The sequence below is a fragment of the Pagrus pagrus genome (genome assembly GCF_965226575.1).
Source record: "Pagrus pagrus genome assembly, chromosome: 6".
Taxonomy (NCBI): Eukaryota; Metazoa; Chordata; class Actinopteri; order Spariformes; family Sparidae; genus Pagrus; species Pagrus pagrus.
Genome location: NC_140190.1, coordinates 22809520 through 22832149, shown reverse-complemented (window position 1 = coordinate 22832149; position 22630 = coordinate 22809520). Strand labels below are relative to the sequence as shown.

The 22630-nt window shown below is 40.8% G+C and overlaps 1 protein-coding gene across 3 annotated transcripts in view; it reads right to left on the bottom strand.

Annotated features, from left to right (window-relative positions):
* The window catches only part of fcho1 (FCH and mu domain containing endocytic adaptor 1), a 65031-nt gene that overhangs the window by 3344 nt on the left and 39057 nt on the right, over positions 1–22630 (bottom strand). For 2 of the 3 annotated variants that reach the window (XM_084355085.1, XM_084355087.1), the window contains 19 exons: positions 22299–22451; positions 21247–21351; positions 18897–18995; positions 17686–17782; positions 17316–17433; positions 17158–17182; positions 15219–15279; positions 10891–11087; positions 10228–10252; positions 10029–10085; positions 8746–8797; positions 8148–8272; positions 6448–7539; positions 4937–5043; positions 4264–4453; positions 3189–3303; positions 2936–3091; positions 2719–2851; positions 1938–2134 (listed from right to left, as the gene is read on the bottom strand). In XM_084355085.1, coding sequence (XP_084211211.1) covers positions 1938–2134; positions 2719–2851; positions 2936–3091; positions 3189–3303; positions 4264–4453; positions 4937–5043; positions 6448–7539; positions 8148–8272; positions 8746–8797; positions 10029–10085; positions 10228–10252; positions 10891–11087; positions 15219–15279; positions 17158–17182; positions 17316–17433; positions 17686–17782; positions 18897–18995; positions 21247–21351; positions 22299–22451 — 3104 coding nt within the window. The remainder of the gene's footprint in view (positions 1–1937; positions 2135–2718; positions 2852–2935; positions 3092–3188; positions 3304–4263; positions 4454–4936; positions 5044–6447; positions 7540–8147; positions 8273–8745; positions 8798–10028; positions 10086–10227; positions 10253–10890; positions 11088–15218; positions 15280–17157; positions 17183–17315; positions 17434–17685; positions 17783–18896; positions 18996–21246; positions 21352–22298; positions 22452–22630) is intronic. The other variant, XM_084355086.1, reaches the window with a different exon arrangement.

The following is a 22630-nucleotide window of genomic DNA, read 5'->3' as shown; positions in this document are numbered from 1 at the left end:
ATGTTATGATATTTTGGGGAACTCAACACATGAAGCAGGCATGGAGAATAAATAGACAGTAGGGCTGTCACGATAACGATATTATCACCATATTAACTTTGTTTATTGTGTGTTTTTTTATCAAATTTGTTATACTAATGCTGGGAGATAGAGAGAGAGTCTATTTAACCATGAATGTTTGTTATTTGACATGATTTTAGCAGCAACACACCAGATCCATGCCACAAACCAGCTAACTTTTTCTTCTTCTTTTTCCAGCAGCCAGTGTTAAGGTGCATTACAATATCAATATCAATATTTCATTTTTAAAATATCACGGTTATTGTCCATACCGGTTATCAGTGACACCCCTACTCGACAGAAAAAGCCAATCTTGTCACTGGTGGTCTCGCTTACTCATCAAGGTCGTACAGAGAAATCAGTAGACTGTCTCATAAGCAGTTAAAAACTTTTTGTAGTAAGTTCGATTATTTAGTATGTACTGTGAAATGTCAGAAAATTAAAAAAAGAAAATGCCCATCACAAGAATTTCCTCTGATCAATTCTCCAAAATCTATTTTCAATTTACATAATAACTGACCCACAGAAATAACAGAAAAAAACGCCTTTTGGATGTCAGCCAGCCCAACACTTTGGTCCAGACTGAAATATCACAACTATTAGATGATTGAAGTGGAATTTGGTTCAGTTATTTGAGGTCCACAGAGGATAAATCCTCCTGACTTTAGTGATCCTCTGACTTTTCTTTTAGCACCACCATGAGGTTGACATTTGTGTTTCTTTTTGTGAAATCTCTCAGCAGTTAATTTGTTGGATTGTTGTGAAATTTGCTACAAATGTTCCCGTCCCCCTCAGGTTGAACTGTTTTCACTTTGATGATCCTCTGACTTTTCCTCTAGCGCCATCATCAGGTCATGGTAATCTAACACTTTGGTTCATGACCAAATATCTGCAAAATGAATGACAATCCCATCAGCCTCAGCTGCACTTTGTGTTGACTGCTCATTATAGCAAGCTAGCACGCTAAACTAAGATGGTAAACACTACATGCTAAACATCAGCATGCTAATTCTGTTAATGTCATCATTTAGCTCAAAGTACTCAATAAATTATCCAGACAGTTCACTTTCTCTGGCTTGACTAATTGATTAATTAACTGATATTTCAGCACTTGTTGTTTTAATTTGTTGTTATTATTTGAAGGTACTGGCACTAAAACAATTAGTCAATTAATTGATTAGACTATTAATAGAAAATTAACATTTAACAATCTTTTAAAAGTCAGTTTTTAAGCGAAAGTCTCACTGGTTCAGTGTTTCTCTCTTCTCTCTTCAATGATAGTAAACTGAATATCTTTTTTTTTTGTTTTGGACTTTTGGTCGGACAAAACAAGACATCTGAATAGGTCACTTTGGGCTCTGAGAAATTGTGATGGGCATTTTTCAGATAATTGCAGGCATTTTTTTCAGAACTAGTCCATCAACAAAATAATCAACAGTTGTGATGGTAGTGGAAACTAACACGAGCTGCAGCGATCAAATACATACACGTTTTTAGAGACCCATTTATACCAAAGTGTATCATTATGTTGTTAAAATCCCTTTTAAATTGAAATTAGATTACACATTTTTCTCTATATATGGGCAAATAAATAGTCACCGAGATCTGTCCTACAACTTGAGTAGTTTTCCAGTCATTAGTCTCCACCCTCTGACCTTCTTTCTATCCTTCCCAGCAACTCTGAAGTCAGTAACAGCACTTCTGCTCACATATTATGATTATATGGTTCATTTGTGATTCTATTCGTGCCTGACAATAATCTTGTTGATTACATTTATCAGGTAAATAACAGGGCAGACTCTTGCTGAACCGACTGACAGTTAACAATCCGCTGAAACTGCTTATTATCCCTCCATCGTCACACCATCACTGCTCACCAGGAGGCGGGCGGCTGGCACTGCAGGTCTGTGGCAGTGTGGTCTAATGGCAGCAGCACCTGGACTGCAGTGAGCTGGGTGGAGGGAGCAGTGGCGGGGCAACAGTGGTAATCCAGGGACACCCGGGTCACTGTGCCGCTGCGCTGACACTCCGCAGAGAGCAGGAGAGGAGCCCGACCCGGGTCCTGAGAAGACACCTGAGAGAACAACAAAGACCTTTTACAGCAAAGATTTGGAGTCATCTCGAGTTCATTCAACTGAAAGAATGAGTTTTACAAAATCTGGTAACGCTTTACTTTATGGGTCTCTAATTTCTGAATTATCTGTTCAATTATAGTTAATTGCCAAAAAAGTTTTCAAGAAAATACTGTGTAGTTTGGTACCAAGCTTAGGGAAAATAGAGACGGTGTTCAGCTGATACACTTCCAGTTAAAAGGGTTACACAGAGAGGCTTCCATAACGTGAAGAAACGGGGAATTTGTCTGTAAGGAAACATAAAATTCAGTAGAAGTTTCCAAAAATGAACTGGCTTAAATTCAGCTTTTTCTAGGGAAATTCCTATTTTCTTTACAGTAAACTTCTACAAATCATTAGGATGTTATTATGGACCTGTAAAATAAAGCACCAGTGTTGAATGTTTATTAACTTCAGAGGTTTTAATCAACATCTCCGAAATACCTGAATTTAACTGTAGGTCTGATAAACAAGGCCAGAAAATGTATTAAAATGTCCGAGATAAGCAGAAAATATCAGCAATGGAGGATGATTTTTTAATGCTGACCTGATATTTGAGCAGGCCAACGTTGTAGTACGAGGCCTGAGGGTTGAGTTCAGCTTCTCTCTGCAGGTAGAGCTGCAGTGCCTGCATGTTAAACCAGAAGTCTCTGGTGTCAGGGTCACTCTGAGATGGATCACTGCACAGACACAGAGGCGGGATGTTTTAGGATCGCACACAGTCAATAACACAGATTGAATTCAGAACACAGAGGGCGGCCGACCTGTAGAGCAGCTTTTGATTTGGCAGGAAGTGATCGATCCTCGAGATGTTGACCAGCCTGAAGCTGAGAACGGGGACGTTGGGGTTGGCTGTGAAAATCCGAGTGATTCCTGCAGGGAAGGACATCGTCAGGTCGCCTGTGATCTTCACCAGACATCTGGAGAAAGAGAGAAACACAAAAATTGAGTTGAAATAAGTCCTGTAACTCGTTTCTGTTTTCTGTGATTTTTTCTCAGAAGAAGCTTCATGCTGACCGGTTGTGCTGTCCGCCTTTGAAGTAGGCGTTGATATATTCTGTTATGGCTGCTGCCACCGGCCAGGCCTCCTGTGTGCTGAGAGAGATGGGACTTGGTCCTCGTGACAGGTGCACTGCGGAGAACAAATGTATTAAGTCATGCTCTTCATACAGTGATCTTTTACAATATGAAACTACCACCAGTAGCCAATAAGCTTAGCACTAATACTGGGGGGGAAAAGGGGGAAACAGCTAGCGTGGCTGTCTGAGGGTAACAAAATTCACCCTCCAGCACCTTAAAGCTCATCAACTAACACATCTTTTTGTTTAATGCTGCGTTTAACACATGGCTTCAGGCAGATGACAGATGGACAAGACCATCTGGATGGAATAGGAAAAACAAACAATCCAAGGTAATGGCAGGAAGGGCAAAAACAAAATATGCATGACGATATGTTCGTATAGTTTACAAATAATGGGATAAAATATATTAAATACAATTACTTCATGTCTATTTTTCTATGCAATCATTCTAGTGATGCATTGAGAATCCAGCTTACTCTTAATATCCTACTGCAAACTTAAAATAAATGTTAAAATGTAAGTTTATTCAATCATTTCCAACACTGATAGTGAAAGAAGAGCTGAAAAACCCCAAACTATTAGCTTCTTGTTCTTTAGATCGTCCATGTTTTCACCTGTGTGAGGGAGATATGTGAGATCTGATTGAAACTTTTGTAGCAGAGGATGGAAAAAGTTAAAGTATTTGAACTTTTACTCCTGCTGTAAACCGTTACTGTTGCCAGAGTTCTCTGTCACCCTCAGCTAATTTTACCGTCCTGTCCCCGTCCACTAAAATGACATCCTGTTAGCCATATACCGTCTGTCTGAATTGACGAGAAAGCGGAATAATTTGTACAAAAACCAAAGTGTAAAAAATAATTATCATTATTATTAATTATGTGCTGGACTTTCTTTTGACTAGAAGCATTTCATTTTTTTGTATGGTAGCTAAGCTAGCCGTCTCCTGGCTGTAGCTCAAAACTTTAAAACCTCCGCCCTGAAGTGTAATTTATTTAAGTTCTGAGGCGTACACTGTCTTTGTGGGTGCTCCTGGTGCTGGTAAGGCAGTGGTGATGCTTGTCCTGCCCTGGCAGGACTGGGCGCCCGGTTCTGACCGCCCCAGTCGCTGGCCTGAGGCCCCCACTCACTGGGGCTGGAGGAGGAGGAAGAGGTGAGGGAGGGGCTGGGCTCCGGCAGCGGGGAGGAGCACAGAGAACGAGACTGAAACAGACAGCGACAAAACTGGGTCAATATTGGCACTATTACAGATGATGCCCCAAAGTCATCAAAGTTTACATTTAGTAGGTTTGGTTATATCATATTTACAATGTGGACATTTTCAGTCAGAATCAGAATCAGTATTCCTTTATTGTTATACGGGGAAATTTGTTAAAACAGAAAACAAAATCAGAAAGGTTACAGTATTACAAGACTGTTACATTCAAAACGTCATACTTCAAATGTGCCTACAGAAAACAATCATCTGCCATCACTGTGACAGCTGATTTCTCTCACCTTGATGCCCTTCATAACTAAATAATACAACAGTAATAGGGCAACTCTGCAAATTTCAAGAAATAAAACTTTAGTTATTCAAAAACAGTAAATCTAAAACATATCTAATAGAGTTATAATCATACAAATCTCAGAGTTTTAAAAGAAAATAAATTTAATAACTGAGCTGTCATCACGAAGGATACTCACTCTCTCACAGCCGCTGAGTCGGCCTGATGTTCTCTTGGCTCGGGCCGCTCTCGGAGGAGCAGCTGTGACCACTTCAGTCGTGTCCTGTCTGAAGTTGTGCTTGGACCCTTACAAAGACACAGACACACAAAGTGACTTAAAGCGGATCTGAATCACAAACTGAAACAAGATTATAATGAGACAGACATCCTCTACAATCAGTCAGAAGTCGTGTTCAGAACAGACGGAGATGAACAAGACTCACTGCCAAAGCAAGCTGGCAGAAAAACCTAATGACACTTTATTTGTGTTGGTTTAATTATGGGATTTAGCAGCTAAATATTCATCACAGAGATTTTCCTCTTCAATGAGAAAGAACCAAAATTCTTGCATCACTTGTACTCACATAAAGAGCCACGTTTCATTCATTTGTTTGATTTAATGATAATATGACATAAACTTTACCAGAAGAAGTTTGTTAATAGAGTGAGCACAAATTATTAACAGTGTGTGGCTGTGCTGCAGCTAATGATTATTTTCATTATAGATTAATCTGCAAGTAATACTTTTGGATTACAGACGAGGCGTTTTGTTTATAAAACATCAGAAAAAATCTTTAAAAAATCGAAATAAATTCCCAGTCACAAGTTCCTTAAGCCCCAGCTGACGTCTTCAAATCCCTTGTTTCTCTTACAATCAGTCCAAAATGCAAAGATATTCAGTTTGCTATTTGCACTGTGGCTCTGACCAGGACTATGACTCCACTGCAGCAGGCAGCGACGTGAGAGGCATGAAGCAGCAGATGAGCTTATGACATCAGCAGCGGGTGAAAACAATGTGTACGGCAGGAATATCTTCACATCTTACGATGACGATTGGAGGATTTTTTTCGATCAAAGCAGAGGTGACTGTGGAGGTTTTGGTGAGATTTATTTAGTTTGTGTTTTACGATGAGTCAGCGTGGCAATTAAGGTTGTCTTAGTCGAGAGAAACTTAAATTGACTGTGTATAGATGTATTTTTATGTTTAGCAATGAAAATAGCTGTAAAAATGTTTCCTTTCTTGATATTATAAGTTTATTTTCTATTACTTAATAGACTAAGTAGCAAACAAGTTGCTGCGCTCATTTTCCAGCTGAAACTACAGGGGCTAACAGACTGTCGCCTCTTGCAGTACAAAGTGGTATTACGAGGCAGGACGGGCCAGTGCTAGCTGGTTAGCATGCTAACTACAGTAGACATCTCTGCAACACCGTACATAGACGTCGTTGACAAAACGTCAACACTGTTGTTTCTTCTCTTTATAGTTGATGATGTTAGATCATTTTTTGAATGTTTTCAACTAAAATTCTGGTCGTATATAACACATTGCCCCTTAATAAACTAATTAATACAATAAATCAATAAGATGGCATCCAATGATGGGATTTCCCGTCTGTGAATGTGACATGTAGTAGTCTTCGTACCCCCCTTCATCCTGAAATGATACAAAGATCGGCTTGCTGCCATGTACCGTCCTCAATAAAAACGTACCCTTGTGTGAGCCGACACTGCATGATATCTGCGTGTTCAGATCCAGGCAGTCTTGATCTTTGTCTGTGGAAAAACACAGATCCTCCTGTGGTCCTGAATGCCTCGTGAGTGGAGGGGCATTCCTACGTGGCTCACTCTCTGATGATCTGTGTTTCCTCCTCTCTCCCCCTCCTCCATCTCCTTTTCCTCCTCCTTCCTGTGTTTTGGAGCTGCTCAGCGCTCCAGAGGTGCCTTCGCTAAACGGGTTGTGGACAGAGTTCCAGTGCATCAGCTCCTTCTTGGGCTGGGCTGTGGGCAAAGAGCCCGAGTTAACATCGAGCCCCAGCCTATTGCTACTGGTAGAGCCGATGCCACTGCTGCTGCTGCTGCTGCCGTGTGGAGGGATTAACCCAGCTGCTGCAGCCAGCGATGACTGGTGCGTCGGGCTGCCGATCATCGTGATCGCAAACGGGTCATCAGATGTAACAGGAGGTGGGAGACTCCTGTCTCGTTTCCTGTCTCTGTCTTTACGATTAGAGGAGGATGAAGAGGAGGAGGAGGATGATGTTGGGAGTGTCTTGGTGTCGGCGAGAGTCATGGCGAATGGGTCCCCTCGTACCTCCATCCCTCTGCCCTCCTGGCTCTGGCGAGGCGGTGGGCGTGTCCAGGCGTCAGACAGGTTTAAAGTCTCCTGGGTGACAGTCCTCTCAAACGCAGCGAGGAAGGGGTCCTCGGGAGGGATGTGTTTGCAGTTCCACACTGATGACTCCATCTCACTTGGAGGGAGGGACTGAGAGAAGGCAGGGAACCGCATGGATGAGGGATCCATATCTGGAGGGACACGAGAGGGACGTGACAGGGCGACGGACCAGGCGCTGGCAGGGTCATCTTGCGGGTGAGGACTCCGTCCAGGGGAGGGGTCCCGGAAAGCAGAGAGGAAAGGGTCCACAGGCCGTCCAAGCATTTGCGTCTGTTCTTTACTCTGTGAAACGGGGGGCCAAGCTGCCCAACCCACGGGATCAGGGGATGGCCCGAGGGGCTGATGGGAAGGCGAGTCCAAGCCAGAGTCTTCGACGTTCTCTGGAGAGGAGGAGTCAGACGAGAAGGCAGCATCTGACACACATTAAACACAGGAAACAGGATATTAATACAGGCCAAAGGTTATCATCAACAGTGGGAAACACAAATGTAAAAACACTTTACTGTTCTGCTACTAAAAAAAGGAAAATGAGCCAGTCAGCCTCAGTCTCCCTCATAGTCTTTTATTTGTTACCTGCAGTCTCTTTCTCCCTCCAAAACACTGTCTGTGGCCACACATATCAGGTCCCTACCTACAAACATCAGATATTCCAATCTTTAGATCTTTGTTAAATCGCCCAGCTCCTCCAGTCGCCTTAGGGAGGCTTGGAGGAAGGAATTGGTTCTTAGTTATCTGATGAATTTTGGGATGAGGGGATGTGGAAGATTTAAAATGTTCCATTAATATAAGACTTCAGGTAGTGCAGTTTGAACTCAGACTCATCTTTTCTTGCCCAAAGTTAAAAAGATGTGGGAGCATAAGGTGTCATTCACGCTGGTGACGCTAAGGACATGTAACTGCCATGATTGTGTCCCCATTACTTTTTAAAAGCATCATTTTTATTAAAATAAATGCTCTGAAGAATAGCGCTCACCAAGAAATGTTCACTTAAGAGAATGCTTAATACAATGACAGGTCTTACATTCAGAGGCACCAAAAGCGCTCTGCTCTCTGAGTTGCTCTCGACCATCAAAGCTTTTGGACTTGAAGGCCGATTCCAACGGTGGACCGAACAGACTGTCTGAACCCGACGCCGTCGAACTCAACCTGGTGTAAAATGAGGAGGGAGAGAGAGAAAGTCAGCGAGAGCGGAGGAGTGATCGAGAGAGTGACGGCAAGGAGAGGTAATAACGGGAAGAAGAGTGAGAACAGGAGAGTGGGTGTAAGTGAGAGAAGAGAAAATTGGGGGATTGTGGAGGAAAAATTAACAGTGCAAAATAAGGATGAATGTTTAAACTAGTTTTCCTGTTTGTGAAAAGATACGATTTTAGGTGTAGGTAGTATTGAAGTGTAAGATTACATTAACAAAATGTTGGTGCTCTGAGCTGCAGAGGAGCTGAAGGAAGAGGGAAGAACAGTGAGAGAGATTAGATGATGAGAGAGACAAGGAGAAAAAACAATAAACAAGGATGGCGGAAACCTGAAGATCTTCAAACTGCTGAAAAGGCCAGTGATGACCTGCAAATATCTGTCTCTCTGCACAGCTTAGGGACAGATATGAGATATGAAGGGTATCTCACCTGCTGTGATCAGGACTGGAGGTGGACCTGCGTAGGCCCTCCTGCTCTCCATCTGTACGGAAACACACACACACACACACACACACACACACACACACACACACACACACACACACACACACACACACACACACACACACACACACACACACACACACACACACACACACACACACACACACAGAGTGAATCCCTGCAGAGGATGTTCTCCAATCAGAACTAATCAGCAGCACAGAGGTGGAAAAGATCGAGTGAGAGAGGACGGCATGGGGGAAAACCCATCAGCCATTACCTTCTCTGTGATAAATACCAGCAATTAGCCTGGTCTCACTCGGCCTCAGCTGCTGTCACTGCAGAATGACCGCTTTAATCAGATGCTCATCGTTAATCCTGCCACCTCTGGATTTAAGGGAGAGAGACTCCTCGCCGCTGTGAAGCAGCAGGTTGTAGCCTCCCTCTCCAGCCAAACTAACAGCTAACGAACCTGTCGGTGATGAAACATGCTTCGGAGCACGAGCACAGTGCTCTGTGTGACTAATGGAGGATGGCTGTTCATGCAAGGTCAGCCAATGAAGAGATTTGTCGTCTAGAGGGACACACGGGGCTAAACATGCTAGAGGTAGAGAGATGCTGTAGAAAGGAATAACCACTCTCATCCTACAAATACGGCAATTCCTTTCCACTTACAACCACAGATGGATGAAAGGACATTCATTTAATTTACAGGTATAAATACACAACATCACAGACCCCACTGCTGGATAACCGATGATAATCTTGTCTTTGAAAATTAAGGCTGCAACTAACAAATAATTTCAGATGAATCTACTGACAGTTCCCTCGATAACCACTTCATATTTTGATATAATATATATTATAAAATGTAGTAAAGATGATCAAATTACTAATCGATGATCAACATAGCTGCAGAGTAGTTTTCTATTGATTTGTTAATCTGTCAATTCATTAATCATTCAGCCGCATACAAACAGAAGTTTCTAGATAAATACATATAGACATTAAGATAGATGTTAAGGGGGTTACTGTTGCTGTCTGTTCGCAGAGAGAGGTACTGAGACAAGGCACTCGAAAACCTGCAAAAAGTCACATCCTTTGGACTGTCACAGAAAATCAAACTCAAGTCCTGGACAAAGAAATCCACAGGCCAGCAGCATTATACAACTTCATCCACAGACTTGTACAGGCGACTGAGAGACGGAGAAGGTCTCAATTTTCACGTCACGTCAATTAAAAATAGATTTGTAGATCAAAGTCAGACTCACCCCTGTGGGAGGCACCCTCGCCCTCTTCTGAGCGACCTCCGGCAGTACTCGAGTGTCCTGCAGTGGCACAAACAACAGCTTTCAGAAATCTGTGCTATAAGATGCAACACAAAGACTTCAACATCTCTTGTGGTTAAAGACATTTGTTGCACATTAGCAAGCACTAAAAAAATGTTCAAACACATTTGAATGAACTTACTGGAGAGATGTCGCTTGATTGACACCTGAAAGTCAAGAGACGGGGACAAATTTGGTCAATACAAAGGACTCACGTAAAGGAAAATGCCAGTGTTGGTCACTTTTTCTTACTGTCAAAAAAATCCCATAAAAAGACCACAAACAGCAAAGAATGAATCAGACTTTCTGACCCTGTCTGTCTGTGGCTTCAAGACAGCTGGTTCCTACTGATGAGGGCGAAGAAGTAATTTCATAAAACAAGAGTGATCAGGACTGTTTTTGGCTTCAGATCATCATTCATTTGGTGCTGTAGTGGTTATTTTCAGCTGCAGACAGTGTATTTTGAATTAAGTCAAAATATTCTACAGTTCACATGTTCATCGTTCAGGAACATGTCACCCAGTGGAGCAGTGAGATGTTTTCAATAGATTTTGGAGAAAGGTGATAAATAAAATATAACAGGCTCTGGCTACACACACAAAACTTGTTAGCAGGATAAGTTCCTTTTTGGTGGCGTTTGTTTCACGGGAATCGTTGACAGTAAGAAAAGACGTAACATAATATTGGCAGGATGAACCTTGAACATCTAACGTGTGCTAATATCTAATCATAAATACATGGCATTATAAAAAAAATCTGACCTTTTATTTGACAGAATGTGAAAGAAAAAACAAAAAACACGTACTACCTGTTGCCGTGCCCCTCTGTTTGGCGGCAGAGTGAGCGACCCGACGGTGGCTTTCAGCTCTTTCTCGGTGGCAGCGGTGTTGCTGCGATTGCTGCTGGCGACCGGTCTGATCTGGATGTGGAACTTCTTCGGCTCCTCGTCATCAAAGTCAGAGTCACTGGAGTAAAAGTTGTTCTCCTTCTCCTCAGAGCAGCGTACAGACAGAGAAGATGGTCAAGGAGTACAAGCTCATGCTGTAAACAGGATGAAATGTGATGCTGTTGCAGAGGAAACGACGGCCCTTTCTGGCCCACGTTAGTGTGTTATGATTGTTTTTGCTCAGTTTAGTGTGCAAAACTCTTAATTCAAAAGAGCCAAAGTGACTTGAATTCTTACCTCTGTACAAAAATGTATTGCTAAATACTGAGATCACTTATACAGATCACTGACTCTGTGCAGTATAGTTCTGCAAGCATTTATTTAATATCAATTTTTATGAAAATCTTTATCCATTCACAGGTTTTACTGTTTGTAATGACTCAAGAAGCTAGATGTGTAACATTCATTGCATGTAACACCATGTACTCAACATAGTTCTAATCGAGCAATCGTCAATTAGGATTCAGCTTTGTTCAACGCACAATATGTGATTTTTCTATCAAAACAAAACAAAAGACGAGTGTCAGGTGCAGAGCCAGACCTCTGAGATTGCTTTTTAACATGTTGGGGTTAAAAGTGGATTTACCTTCACTCCTGTTTATTAACCTGACTGCAGCAGAGTCCACAGAGGTGGCCCCAATCATCATATTTTCACTGCCGACTTCAGCTGGAGGGGAAATGTACTTTCCTTTGTGAACATAACATTACAGAGAGCAAAGGTGGAAAAAAAAGAGAGAGAACTGATGTTTGCTATCTTAAAGCTAGTGCACAGCTATCTGGCTGTTTGGGGCGAATAACGGTAATAAACACAAATGGTACTGCAGTCAAATTCGATTTGCTCGTTGTGAACACAAAATTAAACAACCACCATTGCTGATGTGTCTGATGTGACTCAGACACAAATGTTCAAGTTTTTGATATTCACATTACGTTTCTCATTTGCCTAGTGTCATAACCATTATCTGACTCTCTCTTGGAGGTAATAAAGACAAAAGAAACGCAGTTTAAATATTGCTGGAGACATTAAGGATGTGTAAGGATTAAGTAGGTACACAACTCATATAACAAAGGTCTTGTCATTTATAGACATTTAAATGCAGAATTCATACATATTTTATCTTTATCTTTCATCATATCTTCAATAAGAGCACTATTAAAAAATAAAATGAGTATGAGACCAGAGTATTCATGGGATTACATCACAAACCAGCACGTGCTCTGCTTTATTACCTCTGCACATCTGCGAATATTACTATTTGGACAAATGCCTTGACAGCCACGAAGACTAAGAGTGAGTTCAGTGTAATATTAAATCAGGACAGCAGAGAGAAAATTGCAGGCAGAGTGCAGTGCAACACAGGCACTGCAGTCTGTGCGGGTGGTGAGGTTTGCAGAGCTTCAAACAGCTGAACTGCCACTTCCTGCTGCACCATCAGCCCCAACCAACCTCCCCCTTCCTCCTCATTTGGACTATGCTGCATGGGGAGGCGTTGTGTTATGTCATGTAAGGAGTGTGTATGTCTTGTGTTTATAAAATTAGGAGAAATAAGCCTCGATGGAGGCAGACAAAGTGAGGCAGACTCAGGACAGACATTAAGTGGTAGGTTACGAGGACAATTCATTCATGTCCCATGCTGACGGACGGCAGGCTTTAGCTCGTCTGTATTTAATGAGAGGAGTGCTTTAAGTCATTCGTGCCGAATAATAGGACAAATGTCTTTAAAGTTGTCTAGCTCTGCAGTTAATGAGGCCATGAATGAAGCCGCCTGTGTGAACAAATTGGTTAAACTCCACCTCTCACCTCTGACCTTGTGATTATGCCTCATTTAAAATCCTCTCCGTCTCAGTTAGGGGCCTTCATAGAGACTTTTCACAAGAGGTATAATTTGTTACAAACTGCGTTTTTCATCTGAGGGAGTTAAGTTTGTGATGAAGCTGTAAGATGTGGGTGTTGCAGCTGAAGTGATGTGATGAATTTAATGAAGGCTCCAGTGGTTCATTTTACAGTTGTGCTTCTCACTCTGCTTCATTTCATGTTTGTGTTCGCTCAGCACAGATCTCATTAATGTTATCTTTGAGTAAAAATACCAAATATTATTATTATACAGCTTCAGAAAAGGGATGAGTTGCTCTCTATTTTTGGAGAGCTTTAGTTTTTATGCACTTATTAGTGAGTCAAAGGTAGAAAGATGGCAGCTAGTCGGGGGGGAAAGATGGGAAATGACAACAAAGTTCCAGGTTGTGGGTCACGATCAATGTCTTAAACCTCTTGGCTACCAAGCCACCTCTAAATAGGCTGGTGTAAGTCATCACCTATGATGGGCATTTGTTAATATTTGTTAATATTTTAAAGACTAAGTAACACATAGAAAATACAGTGCCTATAAAAAAGTATTCACCACTGTTGGTTGGTTTCACGGTTTTATTTTTCAAAAGATATTAAAAGACGTATCTTTTAAATCTGGCTTTTAATTTAATTTAATGAGCTGTGTTACAGACTTAGTTTTTAAGTTTTAATCACTGCATTTAACATCATTTTGATCCCTGGTGTTTTCTTTCAATTTTATTTCTTTTATTGACTTGTATCTATCTTTAACATTTTCTTTGTTGTTGTAATACAATGAAATAAAAAAAACACAATTGTATTACGGTAATTGTTTATTTTTGTTTTTATTGTCTGTGGTGTGCTATTATAATTTTACTATGTGAGGCACACACAGTGTTGCATGTTTGTATGCAGTGTTGTTTCCGTCGATGACGAAATTATTTCGTTGACGCCCCTTTTTTTCATGACGATAACAAGACGGTGACGAGATAAACATGGCTCTTTGATGACTAAAACATGACGAGACGTGTGTGAGTTTTCATTGATGAGACGAGAACGGACGTGAATGTTAGTGGGTGGTCTGTCAGACGTTCAAAATGCATGACATTTCTGCTTAATGTGCGTGTAATCTGTCAATCAAAACCTAAAAAGTATCTGCAATGCTGCTGCATCCTATCCTTGTTTGGTCACGCCCACCACCCGGCATGCAGCGCACATTCTGCTCAACACACCTGCGGTCACTCGTCACAGACTTTGGACCATGGCGGCAGCGTCAACAAAGGGGCTTGGTGGTCGGAAACGACGAGAGGATATAAACCTTGTATGTCTAAAACCATTCCTTTATTATTGTAATTATTGGTGAAAATAGCCGACCTACAAGCTCACAATGTGTTGCAATGTGTTGAACTTGTAGATCTGCTATTTTCACAACTTATGTGTGACACTCTTTTATGATGAAGTAGGGCATTAATTCATGAAAAAAACAAAAAAAACCTCTCCAATACTTATTGACCTAAATTAATTTGTTAAAAGACTATACTTCTTCTTTTGTTTTTTAACTAAAACTAGACTAAAACCTGCTTGAGTTTTCGTTGACTAGAACTAGACTAAAACTCACATATAGAAATGAGGAAAATTTGACTAAAACTAATAAGCATTTTAGTCCAAAAGACTAAGACTAAGACTAAATCTAAAATGGCTGCCAAAAACAACACTGATTGTGTGAAAGGCACTATATAAATTAAATTGAGTTATTGTTTTACAACAATAAATCAAAGTGGATTTAATGTGGCCTTTTTCACACTAATTACCAGAAAGAGGAATAAAACGGTTCGCTTCAAATTTAGCTAAATTACCTACACATCAAAAACACAAATAAAACATAACAACTAACATTTTATAAGGTACTGTGTATAACAAAAATGAGCAGATCATCAATTTACTAATTACTAATGGAGCCCAAATTGCAACAAACAGACAAACTAAAGGAAAAAACATGAACAAATGAGTGACAAAACATTATGATTATAAGTGATTCTATACAGGACATGAGAATTAAAAACATGTAAATCATATGCAGTCACATATGTTTTTGGATTTGTTTTTAGGGACTGATATGTTGAACACAACTCCCTCATCTTCAAAACATCAAACAAAAACAGATGAAGAGGCTTCGAGATTCCCTTTCATTTGCCACCGTTTTGTAACTGTAACAGAAAAATGCCTGTTGACAGTAATTCAAACAGTTGGATGATATGATCATAAACAATAATCAATTAAAGAAAGAGAAGTTGAACGCTGTAGTGATTATTTTATGGTGTGAGTTATCCTGGTGGAACATATGTGAGCAGAAAAAGGATATCATTCTGTGTGCTGTCAGCTCGGATGACAAATCCCTCATCGTCGACTTCCAGGGGTGAATTCTATATGAATGAGAACACATGTGCGCACACACGCACAGTGCACACACACAGCGCACACACACACACACACACACACACACACACACGAGAAAGAGAGGGAGTCAGACACCAGCTGGGTCAGCAACACCGAGCCAAATGGTACTTCAGCCACATATCTGACACACAGAAGTGCTTTGTCATACTGTGATACTCAGCAATGCAGCCTACATGTTCCACTGAGAGCTTTCTATTCGAGTGTGTGAGTGAATAAAAAGACCCTTCAAAAAGGCGTGAGTGTGAGTCAGTGACTAACTGCTACAACCGTTAAACACATTATTACAAACAGGTCAAACAAAGCTATCGAGACATCATGTGTGGACACATTTCAGCTGTTATTTCCTGTAATTGTATGATCTTCAAAATAAGAGACATAAGGAAGGCCAGACTTACGATCCAGCCAACGTGGGGGCAAGTTATTTTTAGACCAAGTGTGGACATACACAGATGGTATTTGATTAGATCTGATTTCAGTAAACAGATGATGACAAGTGTAACTGGAGGCGCTGATATTTATTTTCAGTCATACACATAACTGATTACTTAATGCACGATGGTGTGGTTGGACTATTAAAGTCACATTAATTAGACAATTATAGCTCACATTGATTTAAGGCAGCTATTATTGATATTTCTATAACGTTTCAAATGACAACGTGCAAACAATGTGACAATGTGAAGGAGATCAACCTACAGAGATTTATTCCCTGCTTTACAGAGCTTTACAGCAACTTTTAACTCATTGTTTAGCAGTCTGGCTGAGGCTTCAGCATTTCGGTTCACTCTCTTAGCGGTGTATTCAGTCATAGCAGACAGCTCACAGTTCAGTGCTTGAAACCAAACAGCAGGCAGACACATAAAGGGCTAAGCTTATCATCAGAGTAACCGACAACTGCTGCGCTTTGCTAGCTAGCATTGGCTGAGTATTTCATTTCTTGACATTTTGTGAGTTTATTCTGTTCATTTATTTCGCTAAAAGCTATAGAAGGCTTGTGAAATATCGTGACTGCCCCTGGCATATTTCCTAGCTGAAACTCACCTCTTGTGGTACGAAGTGGTATTACAGGACAGGATTGGCAGTGGTTAGCTGGTTAGCATGCTAATTTCAGTAGACATTTCTGCAACACCATAAATAGACGCCTTTGACATAACGTCAACGCTGTCGTTTCTACAAACTAACTAAAAGTTTGGTCATATCATTCAAATTGCTCCTTTAGTATCAGCACCAGTCTCAATTCAGCTTTTTCAGACTTCCTTTTCTTTATTAAAAACTATGATAACATTTAATCTAGTGGGTGAATGGATATTGTCAGTGCATATCTACTCTTATGTAAGTGTCCTCTGCTAACATTACTAATACCTGTCACACTAAAGTCAGAAACGTAATGCCCTTGAAAGTGTAAAATAGCAGCACCGGTGTCTCTTTGATCTGCTGTTTACTCTCTACTTCCACATCACTATGTCAGAAGGTTTTTTGGCAGCTCTCACACACACACTCTCTCTCATACACCACTTGCACACAGACATACTCAAACACACACACACTCATGGAGTTACGCAGTTGCCTCCGGCTGCCAAAGTATCTCTGAAACCTCTTCTCAGAAGTACAGGAATAAACCTGGGAAACCCCACACCATCAGTCATTATCACACACTGATTTCCCGCGCACCCTTTTTCCACAAAACACACACATGATTCTGCTTTCATCCCCCAAAATCACACACTCTTCTCACTGCAGTTGTCTGCAGGGATGACTGCAGCTTTAGGAGTCAGACAGACTGTTAACTGAGTCGATGGTTTCAGAGCTGTAATGTTTGGGTGTGAATTACATCTGATACTCACCAGTGCCTCCGTCACTGCAGAGTCTCTGCAAATACAAAAAACACATAGATGTATTTTTATTATTCAGTAGGACTCAGACAGAAGCCAGTGGCAAAAGATGAAGACCCAGATTCAATTTCAGGAGTAAATTTGTCTTTTATGTGTGTGCGTGCACCCACGTAGAGTCTGGCTCCTTGTCCCTCTTGCCCAGGCCGGGGATCCTGAAGGCTTTTGCCCGACTCTTCTTCCCGCCTTCAGGTGCCAGAGCTGTCATGTACTCCTCAAAACCAACCAGAGCTGCAGACAACAGGCAGATATGCCAACACTTATAAAGTATATATTTATATGAATAAAACACACGCACACAAAAACACACTTCCACTCACTCGCTGTTGTATTTTGTCACTATGAATCTTTCTGCCTCCACAATACAGTATTTAGTGTGGGTGTTTTCATATTGCAAGATGCTCAAGTTGTGTGTTTATGCATTTATTGCACTCCTACTGGAAACAAGCCAAAAACTCATTCTGGTGAGCTTCCTTTATGTACCTGGCCTGTCTTTGCCCGTTCCCTTCTGCTCTGCAAATTTCTGGACGAGGTTATCGATGCCGATGTTTTCCACATTCTGCTTGAATTCCTCGTGAACCTGCAGCAGAGCAAAGCAGAATGATTGTTCAGTCCTTTAGTCCCAGAAGCAATTTATATGAGAAAAAAGTGTCATGAAAAATATTGCTTATGTACTAAAAGCTAATGTTTTTTATAGTAAAATATGAACTACTAGTGTTGTAATAGAGCCCAACAGGATGTAAAGATGCATCTGACTTTATGTACAATTCTTAAAATGAGTCTGTTGATCTCAAGTGTACTGTTGGTGAACACCAGCATTAAAATGTCATGTTGCATAGGAAGTGTTTACTTGCACAAAACGTTTGAATGCCCTAAGCAGACACTAGAGCCCCAGTTGGAAATGATAATAATGTTGTTAACTGGGGTGTCATGACAAATATATATGACATTTTCTTTTTGAAGGTGCACTGTCATTTTGGTCGTTTCAGAGGACAGCACGATCTCATACTGTTTTACTTTGTTTACATTTGCAGGACCCTTCTAAATAGCCACCTTTCTAGCTTCTGGGGACAGTTTTTCCCTCTGAGGACTGTTTGTTTATTAAGTTATGGAAATATACTAATCAAATAAATATTTCCGAGTTTGCATTATTACCTCATTAATGTTGTAAGTATTACCTTTCTGTGTTTAAATGTATTTTCCCAAACCACCCATTGAATTTTTGGATCAAAATTACAAGCTCATTAGCTCAATATGATAAATTTTCGATTTAGTATCAAAATCATGACAACCCTAGCTGTTAATAATCAGAAATGGTAAAAACAAAAACAACAAACAATGAGAATTACCCACAAATATTTTCAGCTTCATACTTTCGTCAAACTTGAGTATTTGCTTGTGTACTTATCTAATAATATAAGTCTAGACGAGGACAAGAGGGGAGGCATCAGCTGCTGTTGTCCCCCTCCCTCATCGAAGCCCTGTGCTTGTGGGACCACATTTGTGCCCGCAGAGCAGAAAAACTCACTTGTGAGGACGGTTTTCCGGATACTGTTCTGTACACTCGCACCATGTCCGGGCACCATGCGTTGAGATGTGCGTGGGTATTAAGACCAATTATACAAAGTGTTCTGTATTTGGAGAGTACAGACATATCGTTCTTTGTCATCAGAGCGGTGCTGACTACAACATACCTGTCCCACTTGAACGTGGGTGTCTTCGATGGAGTGGGAGTAACCTTTAATCAGCTGTTTCATCTGCCGCAGGTGGGCCTCCTCGATCTCCTGAAACTTCTGCTCACATAAACATGCACATGCACCCACATCACAGCAAAGAAAAAAGAAACCGTTATCATATGAATCCTCAAAACTCCACTGTTGTTTAATTTATCTTTCTCTGTGGGCTGAAATCTTTCGCTGACCTTTTGTGATAATTCAATCCTTTCAAAACCAAGCAACTAACATCAAAGCTACACTGACATCTGCTATGAAACACAGCTGTTCCTTAAAGTTGCAGTTCCAGTAATTAATTTTTTTATTTTTTCAACAAAATGATGCCATGAATGTGTAGATTTTGTGTTCCATTTTATGTCTTGCTTATCTCTAATCATAAATATCACTGATATGATGCTGTCTGTACAGGCTGCCTTTGATTTTGTGTTTATTTTCTGGTTTTGTCTTATTTCTGTTTGTTTGTCTTTGGCATGTGTTTCGTTTATATTTAATGCTGTTTGTTTCTGATGTTCTATCTTAATTCACTGTATCTGCAGAATGGTATGAGACTCAGGATCATTCAGAGACAACCAGAATCCAATAAAAAAGCAACTAAAGTGAAAACAGCCTTTAAAATGAGATCTGAAGATTCAGCCACAGAGAGGCAGTCAGCCAGCAGAAGAGGCTCCAGCTCACGTGATCTTTAAACCAGTGATAATTCGAGAGGATTTAGTATTTAAGTTTGATCTTTCTCTCTGTTCAGCCAGCTCATTTGTCGCTGTCTGGTTCAGGGGGATTGTCTTGATATACTGCCACTGGCTTTTGTTTGAGAAGTGCGTGTGTGAGAGTTTTGCCAGTTTCTTTCCTCCAATTAACTGGGCAAAATCTGGGCAGACAGAGCAAACATAGAACATTTTCAACTGACGCTCTGCAACTGCTGTAAGCTTACCGCAGGGCACTTCATTCCCATCTGGTATGAGCCACAACTCCAGGTTTTACTATAAACTCTCTCTTTCTTCCTGAAACTGTGAAAAGTGTTTTAGGATGTCTCATTATCTGATATCGCCATGTTGGAGTTGTTCCTAGAGCATCATAATCAGTGTAACTCCAGGACTATGATTTCATTTAACGAAAAAAGCATCATAACCATACTTTGAGTTTAAAGTTGTCTTGGCTGAGTGGGTTGTGTACAGGACTCTCACTCAGGAGATCATGGTTCGTATCCCATGGTCACGATCCCTATTTGCACCAGCACTAAGCACAGGAGGAGAAGCCAGAAAATGTGATGCTTCCAAGCAAACCAATCACAGTTGTTGCGGTCCACGACACTGCAATGTGCAGTTAAATTTCTGGGGAGGTGCACGTCAGGCATAATTGAAGCTTCAGGCTGAAATGATTGCAAAAAAAAAACATTTGGAGAGATGTTGCAATTGTGATATGAGTTACGAATGCCTGGTAATTTTTGCATTTAATTTTCACTGAAAAAAATATAAAATGATTGATGTGATATAAACAAGCATGTTCCCTTACATCTGATTTGTATGTCATCTCTGTAGCACCACATTTTATTTATAATAATATGATGTGACGCATTTTACCTTTATCAAAACCTGCAACTCGTGCGATTTGGATATTGCACCTGGTTACCGAATAAAAAATGAGTACATTTTCTTTCTCTTTTTTGTAAGCTCAGCACCAGATAATATATTCATAACATGCAGTAATGTGCAGCAAGAATGTATCCTGTGATCTCCTCTAATTTCATGTACGATAAAAAAGCACCATGGTCTCTTATTTACTGAACTGTTTTTTATTTTTAGTCTCCTGCATTTCTTCTTCAATTTTTTGACACATTTTTTTCTCCCAGGTACCACATACCCCTTCATTATAACGACCAGATCTTCCCCCTTAATGCTATCACAAGAGAAAATTGGTCACCAGAATTTCAGTCATCATTTCAAATGTAAAACACATCGGGATTTGTTCAAGATTTCCATGGCAACAACAACAGTAACCATGGAAGTGTGGAGGCAGTGATTAAAAGCAATAAGCGGGGTCCAGGATGTGCAGGATGTGCATGTGTTGCGCGAGTGGGTGGGTGTTTAGGAGTCGTGGGGTTGAGGTTTCCATTTTTGGGGAAGGCACGATGTAGGATAATAAATGAAAGGATAAGATGGAGTTCTTGTGCGGTGGGAGGTTACAGCGAGGGTGAGTCACAGAGATAGAGAGATAGATAAAGCCCGAGAGGAGAAGAAAAACATGAAAACATCACATCAGAGGGTGGGAGAAGCAAAAAAAAGTGGCCCTTGGCCCAGATGTAGTCAGAACTGACCTGGGAGGACTCGCTCATCTTCTGCTCAAACTCTCCTCCCACGCGGTTGTACTTCTCGATGCACAACGCAAATGACTCAGCCGCTTTCTTAGACTTCAGCTCCGCCTAGTGAAAAAGAAAAGGAAAAGGAAAATGAAGGCCTTCAGCTAAAGCCTCTCATTCACAAACCTAACAAAAAAACAAATAGCTCAATGAGTGAATGGGAATAATTCTGTGCGCCACAATTACAACTACTCCATTCAGTATTCTTCCTGTATCCACAATTCAAGTACAGCCATGTATTCACAGAGTGGAGGTCAGAGAGCAGAGCAGTTGGGAAATGTTCTTTTCCATAATTGTCAAGACAGGATAAATCTAATTAACCTCGATATAATAGACACTCTTGTCTCATGAGTGGACCACAAGAAACAAGCATATGATGGATTTTGGGGTCACAAGACAGACAATAATAACATCCAAGAGCATACTCAAGAATACTGATGCAGGACACTTAATCCAATCTGTCATGTTCCTTTTCACATCCAGCTGTCTACAAGACACACTGAGAAACACACAGAGGAGCTCTAGACTTTGATGTACTTTTAATACAAATTATGCACTCTCAGCTCTATGAATACCTCTGCCGAGAGAGGCCATGTGTGTCCGTTTGTTGACTGGTTTGTCAGCAGGATTACACAAAAACAGATTTTAATGAAACTTGGATGGGTCCCTAACCAGAATAGACCCCATTATATGATAGTTAATAGTTGGATTATCCTGTGTAACTGCAGTATGTTTTATTGGAAAGAGATGGTGCTGCTGAATTTCGTAAAATGTTTCAGTGCCGTCAGCACTACAGCCCCAATTCTACTGATTTTCAGTGTACTGGGGAGGAAGCAGAAATCTCAGAGACAAATAGAAACTATCTGCATGGCTAGACACAACAAGAGATAAGTGAGCAAATATGTTTTTTCCTAAACCAACATTACATTTTATTGAGCATCTCACCTGATTTACTTCTGCTCTGTACTTCCTGCAAAACAATCCTGAAAACAAAGAAAGTGGTGACTAACTTTCTCTAGTTCTTTCTGCGGAGCACCCTCCTTCCTGAGCCGGTCCAGCTCCAAACATTTGGCGTGGTAACCCTCCTTTGACTTCTGAAGGTGACTGCTCTGAACCTGCAGTGCCTGCACTGCCTCCACTGTCCCCACCATCTCCTCCTTTGTCTGTGACACACACACACACACACAAACACACACAAACACACACACACAACCACACATACAAAGATAACACATGGACATACTGTAGAGATCATTAATGTACTTGATACTTTCAGGGAAACTGCAGCAATTACCATAAAGGGAGAAGACAGTAATTGGATTTTGTGTCAGATAAATTAGAT